At 51.3% G+C, this 10690-nt stretch overlaps 1 protein-coding gene across 1 annotated transcript; it reads right to left on the bottom strand.

The window, feature by feature from the left end:
• Nucleotides 1-6731: 6731 nt before the first annotated feature.
• CAMK2N1 (calcium/calmodulin-dependent protein kinase II inhibitor 1) lies at nucleotides 6732-8432 on the bottom strand. Its single transcript, XM_006862355.1, has 2 exons — nucleotides 8267-8432; nucleotides 6732-6802 (listed from the first exon to the last, which is right to left on the bottom strand). The coding sequence occupies exons 1-2, from the start codon at nucleotides 8430-8432 to the stop codon at nucleotides 6732-6734; spliced, it is 237 nt and encodes a 78-aa protein (XP_006862417.1).
• Nucleotides 8433-10690: the final 2258 nt, after the last annotated feature.

The following is a 10690-nucleotide window of genomic DNA, read 5'->3' as shown; positions in this document are numbered from 1 at the left end:
GGACAATCTACAAAGTACCAGACTAGTGCCTTATCAAAAGGAGTCCCTGGAAAGGTTGTCAGTTCTAACCCATGCAAAGGCACCTTGGAAGACAAACTTGGAGATCTGCAACCTACTTCTCAAAGGTCACAACCATTAAATACGTTATGGAGTATGGTTCTACTCTGAAAGACATGGAGTTGCCGTGAGTTGGAATCTACTTGACAGCAACTGGGTTTACCTCATCAAAAACAAGGGAAGTCTGAGATATGTCACCGCCAAGAGGAACCTAAGGAGACACGATGACTAAATGTAATGCAGTTTCCTGGATGGGATGCTGGAACAGAAAAAGGACATTAGGCTAAAACGAATGGAAGTCAATGAAACTGTGGTGTTCATTTAATAGTGTTGGTCCCTTACTCATGAAAACTGTACCATGGTGATGTTCTCACAGCGACCCTACAGAACAGAGTGGGACTGTTCCTTAGGATTTTCAAGACTGCAACTCTTGATGGGAACAGACTGCCTCATTTTTCTCCTGAGGAGGGCTGGTGGGTTTTAACCACTGACCTTGCAGTTAGTAACCCAATGCTTAACCTGACTAAGTCACCAGGTCTCCTGCAGTGATGCAAAATGTTAGCCATGGGGGAGACTGGATTACGGTCTATGGCAATTTTCTGTAGCATCCTTTTAACTTTTCTATAAATCTAAAACTATTATTAAAATTAATTTTGGGGGTTTGTGGCTTTTTTTTAAATGTGGGTCACACGTTTGAGTTTCACAAAGTCCCCAAGTCCCAGATGTCCAAATCTGCCAACTTTGGGGGCATCCAAACCTCAAAGTCCCAATCTGATTTTCATAGGAAACAGCCATCTTGTTCATCTTTGTATACCCAGGTAGTTGAGTGCAATCCCTGGCACATGTTGTAGTTGTTAAGTGCCGTAAAGTCGGTTTCAACCCTGTATAGGGTTTCTGAGGAGCAACTGGTGAGCAACCTTGCAGTACAAACTGACTTTGCAGTCCAGCGCATTAACCCGCAGTGCCACACCAGGACTCCTAGTAGGGTTAAATCGGTATTACTTAAATGAATAGCACTCCAGGAAGACTTGTCAAAAGCGATGATCCCAGCAGCTACGTGGTGATGTGATTAGAAAGGGGTAGGAGACTTTGTTGATGCTGCTGTCTTTGGGTGGCAAGCATGTGAATTTACTTAGTATTGTATTTATTGGAGGTCTTTGAGACCTGATACAGATCATGAAATACAGGCTAACTTTCTCAAACCGGTACATACACACACGCACACCCCAACGTCTCCACTGTCCCAAAAGCCTTCAGCTCTGGATGCCCAAACATCTGCAAAGAAACTTTGTGCAACAAGAACTGTTTGCTAGGACTTGAAGTCCATTAGCTGGCACATAGTAGACACTTCACATATGTTCATTTTGATGGCTACCATTTATCATGTACCAAGCACTCTGCTGGTGGTACATGGGGTTTCCCATGTAATCCTTTGTGAGATAATATGCCCAATTTACAGAAGTAGAAACAGAGACCCAAAGAGCTTGAGAAACTAGCTCCAAGACACAACCAAAGAATAAGGAGAGCGGTTTCAAATCCAAGTCCTCTAAGTCCCAAACTCAAGCCCTGAACTCTATAACCAGCCATCCAAATGCCTGGTCCAGTGTCTAAAACCTCCCACTGAACCTTATCCTAGTGCCTGAGAATCCTGCCTCCTGTTCCCTACAGCATCAGTGGTTTCCAGACTGCAATCTTTTTCCAGTCTCTTTCTTTTAAAACTTAATTTGTCAATTTCACCCTTGGAGGTGCTTTTTGATATTCCCTCAAGCTGTCAGCCTGGACAGGCCAGGGAAGCAGAATCCAGAGAGATGTATGCTGATTACAAGCATTCAATTAGTTCAGTTTGAATAATGCAGCCTTGTAGGCTTCTATCAAGGCTCAGAGGCTTAGCAATACCCTCCCCCCACCTTGGACTTTTAATAGCCTTTTCCATATTTATTGCTACCTTAACCAGATACTTCAGACAGAGCCTGCACTTGGTATAATTTGATATCTGCCCAGTCCCCAAAGTGCCTTCTCAACAAATGTTCAAGTATATTTAAACGATTTATATTTCCTTTTGCTGAATGGAGTTCTTGGGAAAGGCACAGTTCATTTTCTCAAGCAAAGGACCCCACATTCCCTGACAGGGTGGCCTCCAGCAGGGACGGTTTAATATATCACTTATTAAAGTGGACCTGGAGGCTTGGCCCAGAACTCCCACACTCCCCACTTCCAGCAGAGGGCAGCTCCAGCCCTCCGCTGACCACATTCAAGCCCTGCCTCCAGCCAGACCTTTGGCTCAGTAGTCTGTTGTGCAGAATAGCAGGAGACAGGCACAGCCACAAAACAAGAAAGTAACAAAGGATCTTTAGGGCAGAAGGACATTGGCTGCTGCAGCAGGAACTGAGCTGGGGTCTGGGTCAGGTGATCCTGCATCTTCATCCGGGAGGGAGGGCTTGTGGGTCAAGTTCTGCCCCAGCCACTTACTAGTTGAATGACTGTCTACAAAGTTATTTAATCCCTCTGGGCCCTGTTTCCTTCTGTACATCAATAAAAGAACATTGCTGTTAAGTGCCATCAAGTCGGTTCCAACTCATAGCAACCCTGTATAGCAGTCCAGTGGTTTTGAAAGTTCAGTAACACAAATGGTTAAGCACTTGGTTACTAATTAAAGGTTGGTAGTCTGAACCCATCCAGGGGTGCCTCCGTAGAAAAACTTAGACATATGCTTCCAAAAGATCACAACCATTAAAACCCTATAGAGTACAGTTCTATTCTGAAATACAAGGGGTCACTTGTATACATGAGTCAGAATTGACTTGACAGCAACTGGCAAAAAATAAATAAAACTTATAGGGACAGACTATTGCACAGTATAGTGTTGGCAACTGAACCTCTAGGTTGGAAGGCACCACACAATAGCTGCAATAGTGCACTCAAACACGCCACCAATGAAGAGGGCACAGGACTGGACAAGGTTTCAATATATTGTACACAGGAACACCATGAGTTAGCACCAACTCAATGGCAACTGACAACGTCTTTCAGGGTTGTTGTAAGGACTGAATGAGTGTCTGTAGCATACAGTAAGAGCTTGCTTAATTAATGTGGATGTGTCCTGGTCCTTCTAGTCCCTCCAGGGCCCCAATTTGCTCATCTCCTAAAGAGAATTCATTGTTGTGGGTTTCCAGGTTGCTGGTGTGAGTGAATGGAAGGGAAAGCAGCGTGCAGCCGTCTGGTGCTTTGATGGTTTATGCAGTAATTCCCCTGGGTGCTAATTCCTCTGGATGCAGACAACAGCCTAGCCTTCTGAGAGAATCTCTTCACCTGGCTCCCTCCTCTCTTGGCAGGTTGATGTTGAACATAGGAGGTGGGCCCTGCCTTTAACTCTCTGCACAACATTCTTCCTGGGGCCTCAACCTCCTCAAGAGAAAAACAGTGGAGAGACGGACTCCATGTGCCTAAGGTCCCCATGCTCCAAAGTGCTGGGATTCCCTGGGATCTGCAGGGAGGAGAACCAGGTTAGGAAAGAGGGTCATGCGCCTAGGAACAGCAAGCTGGCATCCCCAATCATCCAGCTGGCATGGCCAGCCTTGCTTGCCATTCCTAATAATGGCTGATAGGATGACAAGTTCTCTGTTGGGACCTCCTCTGCAGCTTCCCAGGCCTTGACTGCCAGGGAAGGAAGAAGAGACATCACTCCCTTCCCCCATAGACCCCCTGGAGCCCCTCTCCTGCCTCACTCTTGGGGCCTGTCTTACCTGATGTCTGAGTCATACTCCGGCTCCTGTCACTTCGAGCTGTGTTGTGACTCCCGGCTGACAGTTTTACAACAAGCACATTAAAAGCTCCTGGCTGGGGCTCCTGGGTATGGTACAGCCCAGGAGAAAAGCCTCTCCCAGTCTGTCTTCAGACAATATTCTCCTGTTAGCACTCCTCCTCCAGTGGTCTGGCCCACCACCACTAACTGCCCCAAACCTAACGGGGTGGGGATGTTGAGTTTTTCATTGGTGGCTTTCCAAGGGGAGAGAGGAGGAAGAAGGGGGAGGGATGGAGACTGTGACCTCTTGGGATATGAGCCACCCACAAACAGTTCCCTGAAATGCCAGAGGCCTAGGAGCTCTGGTAGCATAGTGGTTACAAATCGGGCTGCAAACCTCTAGGTCAGCAGTTCGAAACTACCAGCGGTTGCACAGGAACCGCTGATTTACAGCCGTAAAGATTTACAGCCTTGGAAACCCTATACAGGGTCACTATGAGTCAGAACTGACTCCACAGCACATAACCAGGAGCCCTGGTGTGGCACTATAGGATAAGTACTGGACTGCTAATCACAGAGTCAGCAGTTCAAATCCACCAGCCACACCTTGGAAGCCCTATATAGGGTCCGAACCAACTCGGCACATAACAACAGGAGTCCTGCAAGGTGAAGGTGCTAGGAAACAGCATGGTCACTCTCAGCCATGCCTTTGAGGACAGGTGGTTTTTGTTGTTAAGTGCAGCTGAGTTAGTTCCGACTCATAGCAATCCTGTATATGGTTTTCAAGGAGCAGATGGTGGGTTTGAACCACCAGCCTTGCAGTACAAACCGACTTAGTGGTCCAGTGCTTTATCTTACAGCACCATACCAGGACTCCAGGTGGCTCTTCATGAAAGCTTACACCGGCAAATGTCAGTTGCTGTCAAATTAATTCCAACTTGTTAACAATCCCATGGGTGCAGAATAGGGGTTTCAAAGCTACCTTTCAGAAGCAGATTTCCAGGCCTGTCTTCTGAGGCCCCTCTGATTGGGTTCAAACCACCAACCTTTTGGCTAGGAGTCAAGCACTTAACGGGCTCCTTTATAGGCAAATAGTGGCCTGAAACTGAGTCCCACTTGGTGTGGGTATTATGTTACCTTCCTAACAACCTTACGAGATAAGGTTGGATAAACCTTACAGGATAAAGTGGAGTTGTACTGTCTCCACCTCACAAATTTAGAAACTGAAACTAAGAAATTAAGGGACTTGCCCAAGGTCACAGAGCTAGGAGAAAGATGAGGCTTTCTACAATCACGGAGATTTCCAGTCTTGGAAACCCTATACAGGATCACTATGAGTCGGAACCAACTCCAGGGCACTTTAACAACAGAGCCAGGACATGAAGGTGTGGAAATTTTAATCTAAGCCTGCCAGACTCCAAACACTGCTCTGAACAAGGCTGGCTACCACCTCCCAAGACATCATCATCCCTACCCCCCTACCCATTAAAGAGCAAAAATCAGAGCAGAGGGGAGTTCCAGAGCAAACTGACATGAAATGACCCTTCAGGGGTAACCCTAACAACTCAACCGGTCCCATCTTCTGAGCACAGCCCACACTGCCCTCCACCCACCATTTTTGCCCCACATACCAAAGCCACCCATTCCCTCGCTCCTATCTACAGTCAGCAAACAGCAAGTCCCTGGAACCAAAATAAGGAGAGGGATGGGACACAGGAAGAGTTCTTTTATTGTACATTGGAGAAATAGCCCTATGTGCTGGTTAAAGGTGCAACATACAGAATATTGAATTAAGAAAAGAGGGAACAAGGATCAGAAGGGAAAGGAAACCTCTTGAGGCCCAAAGTTGCAAACAAACTAAAAAAAAAGGTAAAAGATTTCCTCACAAAAGAGGCATTTTTGCAAATACCATGCAAAACAGGCAGCTGGCCTGCCTTAGGAGAATCCCTATAAATAACAGAAAAGACACCCCAAGCATTCCTATACACGGACTCAGAGCACAGGGAAAAGAAACCAAAATGCCTTTTGGCATTTCAAGATATTTGGCACTCTTGTGATTACATTTTTTTTTTTTTTACAGTCCATTAAGAGAATAAACTGACACAATATTAGAGAAAACCCAGGCTGCTCACACAACAGACTGCAGGGGTGGGGGAGTTTAGAAAAAGCTCAAGCATTTTTTCTTGTGTTTTGTTTTTTTTTTAACATATAAAATGTGTCCATTTACATTAACTTGGGCAAATAGTTTGCAGCAACAAAGAAACACAAGCTTTACAATTCATTTTAAAATTAAAACAGTTTCCCAGTCTGGTTTTAAACACATTCCTGATAACCTCAAAAGATGACCAAAGTAATATCTAGAAATCATTTTCTGATTTTTTTGTACATCCAAGGATAATAATATAAAAAATAAAACTGGACAGCATGTTACATCCAAGTGCACAAAATCATTTTTGCAAGATTAAATAATGTAAACACTGGGAACAGCCAAATCAGCAAAGAATGCCAATACCTCAAAACCCCCACGTGGTGGCTTCATTATTTAAGTGGTTCAAGATCCAGATCTATCATTGCGCAATATTCATGGTTTATAAAAAGAAATAGATATTAATCTCAACAAATAGCTGCAACAAAGACTTCTGTTTTTATTTCTTTATATGTGTGTGTATATTGTGATTTTTTTATTTTAATTTTTTTAATTTCTTTATTTTTATTTTTGCTGAAGAGCCCAGAACCTTCTCCTCCTCCTCCTCAGCCTCATCTGACTCCCGGCCTGACAGGAGATACAGGTTGTTGATTTCATGTAGGTAGCAAGCTAGTCATAAATTTCCAAGTGCTTTTTCTTTTCATGCTCTCTTTTTGTCAATAACTGCTTTCGCCGTTCTTGCTCTTACTCTTATTCTCTCCCTTAACTCATTGTCTTTGGGGGTCGTTAGACACCAGGAGGTGCCTTGTCTGTCATATTTTTCAGCACGTCATCAATCCTATCATCTTCAATAACAACTGTAAATAAAAAGGGAGGAAAAAGAGGTGAGCAAGTTTGGGCCTCGCCAGGGGTCCCTCTCACCCCGCTTCCAGTTATGCCCAGTGGTGGGGGGCGGTGGGGGGGGGAGGATTCCCCAAGTGCTCAAACAGCCCCATCCTCCCCAGCGTGGATGACTTGGAGACTCTTGGCTTGGAGACTCTTAGCTGCCTTCCTCTGAACCAACCCTCGCCCCCAGCAGGCATCCCAGCTCAAGGCTAAAAAGAGGAAGCAGGGAGGGCTCAACCTGCAGCCAGGCTGCAGCCAGGGCGCGTTCTCAGAGCATTTGTCCCCACAGGCACATTTATTTGGCAAGAAGCCTCCACGGCAAGAAGGGGTAGGAAATCTCCTGAGTTAGGACGCACAAGGATGCCCTGAGGGCGGCACCGGTGGCCTAGGCTGGCTATAGAGGAGCCAGGAAGCAGGAATCAGGAGGACATGCCTAGACTGGTTCCCACGCACAGCCTGTCCAGGGTTCAGGCCCGGTAGGGTGGGCGCCCGGCTTCTGCTTGTCCTCCCGGCGCAGTCAGCTTGGGACTGAGCCTCTTGGGTCTCCAGGCCGCTACATAGGTCAGAGCCTCCCCTGGCCGGCTGCCCGTTTCTCTCATCCACTCTACCTGGCCTGGCCTTTCTAGGTCTCGTTGAGAGGCGGTTGCTGGTCGAAGTCTCTGGGTCTTCTACTATAGGAGTGTCTCGCGCCCTCATTGTCTCAACTGCCTTTCGGTCTTCTCAGACTCACTTACTCGCAGTCTCTCTCTGGCTCCCGCAGGAGCTTTGTCTCGTCTCTCCGCCAGTCTCTTCTCCCGCACCCCACCCCCCACGTCCCTCCATCTCTGTGTCTCGGTCTCTGCGGGCGCTGTCGGAATCCCTCATTGTCCCCAGCCTCTCTGATGCTCTCTCTCCTCAGAGCCTCTCATAGTCTCATTTCCAGGGTTTTTCCAGTTCGCACTCTGAGCGCCCAGGCCTGGTCACCCCTTCTCTCTGCCAAGTCACAATGAAGAGCTCGCCGCGAGCCAAGTGCCCCCTCGCCTTCCCCACTGGAACGGGGTGCGGCTCCCCACTGTCTCTTGGGGAGCCCTGGGAGCCCCCAGAGTTGCAGCGCGAGGGCAACTGCGACTACACTGCGCAAAAGGGGGAGGGGGGCCGACATCAAAAAGCAAACTTTGGCACGGTTGGTGACCCGGGTATAACCCTCCAGTCTCCGCTGCAGCTAGAAATCGCCACGCCCCCGTGGTGACCCCACCCGGGACTCTTGCACCCAGCGGGCTGGGGGAGGGGTTCCCGCAGCTCCCCGGAGCTGGAACCGCAGTGCGGGATCCCCCGATTCAGCGGGACGGGATTCCATCGGATCCGAACCGGATTCGGGGACAGGAGATTCCCATCAGCCTTGGCAAGGCCTCAGCACCCAGGAGAAAGAGGGTGTTGGGGAAGGGCCACCAACTTACCCCGCTTGCTCCGGCCAATTTGGCCCAGTTTGGGCGGCCGCTTGTTCTGCCCGGCACCGAAGAAGTTGTTGGTGTCCTGTAGGCGGCACGAGAATATCTGGCCCACGTCGCCTCCGTCGCCGTAGGGGCTCAGTTTCTCATCGCCGTAGGGCAGCACCTCCGACATGGTCGCGTCCGGGGGCTCCGCGGCGGCGCCTCCTCCGCCCGCGTCCCCGCCCGCGGCGGACAGGGTCAGCGGCGCTGGGGCCGGGAGCAGCCGGCCGGGAACGGCCCACGGGCTGCAGCGGCTGTGGCACCGGCCACCGGCCGAGGGGCACAGCTAGGGAGAGAGCGCGCTGCCGCCGAAGGACCTGGTGAGCGCCCGCAGCTGAGCTGCGCTCGGGCTGGGCGAGCGAGTGGCTGTGGCCGACCGAGGGAGAACTCACATCCTCAGCGCACGGGGCGGGATACAGGCGGGGCCGCGAGCGGCAGGAGGGTCCCCGCGAGCCAAGCCGAGGGTGCACAGAGGAGTGTCGGGGGCGGCTGGATGCTCCTGAGGCGCGGGCTCGGGGAGTTACTGGGGAGTAGCGCTCGGGCGGCAGCGAGAGGCGGAGCGGGAGGAGAACACGGAGGGGGCGGGCGGGAGCTGGGGACCGAGGGCGGGAGGGAGAGGACCCGAGAGGAGCAGGGGGGAAAAACAGACAGCGAAAGGGAGGCAGGGGATGACTGAGAGAGACTGAGGAGCAGGAGGGCAAAGAGGGAAAGGAAGAAAGAAGAAAAGGGATCTGGAAAATGGGAGGAGGAATGGACCAAGCGGGGAGAGAAGGAGGGTTGTAGAGGGCTGGAAGACAGGAGAAGGAAGCAGGGACCGAAGCGCTGGCTGGAGAGCGCAGCTAGCCTGAATGCCGGCCGGGAGTGGAGGGGGCGGGAGGGGCTGGAGGAGGGATCGGCCCTGGGGAGCGATCCCTGGAAGCTGAGCGACGTCACGGCCGCGCCAGCCGCCCGGCCCGGCTGCTTCCTGCCCCCGCCCCCGCCCCCAGGCCCGCCCGCGCCGAGGACCCGTGCGCCCCGCCCCTCTGCGGGGTGTTTACTCCGCTTGGCTTGGGACCTGCTACCGGCTCTCTAGCCCTAGGGTAGCTGGGGAGGGTAGCTGGGCCCAGCTGAGAAGAGGCAGGGGTAGGCTGCGGGAGGGGACCACCGACGGGCGATGGACTCGCCAGGAAGGACAGATATCCGACAAGAGGTCGGAGGGCACCAGAGTAACCCGCAGTCATTGCCTCCCCCACCTGCAGCAAACCAGGGATCTCCTCTTCCCACCACATTTGCTCCCCCACTATAGACCCTCAGGGCCTGGCCACTGGGGCTTCACTCCCTTCTCCTTCCTCCCCTCAAGTCCTCCAGCCCCTTCTCTGGATCCCGCTCCCTGGGCGGCGCAGGACACCCACCCACGGAAACTTAAGGAGGAGGGTTCGGGAAGGAAGGGGCAGCCCCGCCTCCCGGAGGAGAGGGTGCGCCTCATTACGCCGGGCTATCCCGGGATACCCGGATCCGCGTGCTCCCAGCTCCGGGTGGAGACGTCCTGGGCCTGCTTCCCTCTCCCCTCGGGGACCTCCCTTCCAGCAACAGCCACTGTCCTGGTTAGATACTGGAGCCTCTGAGCCTAAGAGAGGGCTCCTGGGTGCCAGGGGAGAGACTAAGCTAGCCCCAGAGGCCAGAGAGGCACATCTGCTTGGCAGATGGTAACTCCAAGGGAGCAAGGTGTATGTAGAGGGCTCCTTACTTTGCCCAGAGCTAAGTACACCTGCTCTCCTGGAGAGGACCAGCACGCTGAGGAGCCCGCCTGATCACAGAAAGGGTTACCATCCCTCAAAGTCATGCCGCCCCTGGAGGTGGGGCTAGGAAACACATCCGGGTATCTCAGGTGAGCTCTCACCTAGCTCACTTTGCTGCCCTGTCAGGGGTCCCATCAAAAGTCAATGACCACCTACAGTAAATGAGGATCCTCTTAGATCCAGAACTCTGAATGGGTAGGTAAAGGCTGGCGTTAGAAGGAGAAAGAAGTGCTTTTTTAGTGGCATAACTAACATCAGGTAGAGCCCATCAGGTACAGTCCTCTCCCTAATTTGTTTTTGTCTAGCCTCCAGAGTCTAGACTCCTGGTGTTGGGGAGGGCAGAGAGGAAGGGGACTGAGGCACAGGAGACTCGGGCAATATGGCAGATTGTTGTTGTTGTGTGCTGTGGAATCGGTTCCGACTCATAGCGACCCTGTACAGGGCCCAGGATCGGACATTGTTTCGTTCTGCTGTGCATGGGGTCACTATGAGTCAGTCCCGACTCGATGGCACCTGACAACGACAACAACAACAAATCTTTACGGGAGCAGAAATCCTCCTCTTCTCCCACCGAACAGGTGGTAGTTTCGAACTGCTGACCCTGAGGTTCGCA

Source organism: Chrysochloris asiatica, unplaced genomic scaffold (genome assembly GCF_000296735.1).
Source record: "Chrysochloris asiatica unplaced genomic scaffold, ChrAsi1.0 scaffold00047, whole genome shotgun sequence".
Lineage (NCBI taxonomy): Eukaryota > Metazoa > Chordata > Mammalia > Afrosoricida > Chrysochloridae > Chrysochloris > Chrysochloris asiatica.
This window is presented reverse-complemented; position numbering and strand designations above follow the sequence as displayed.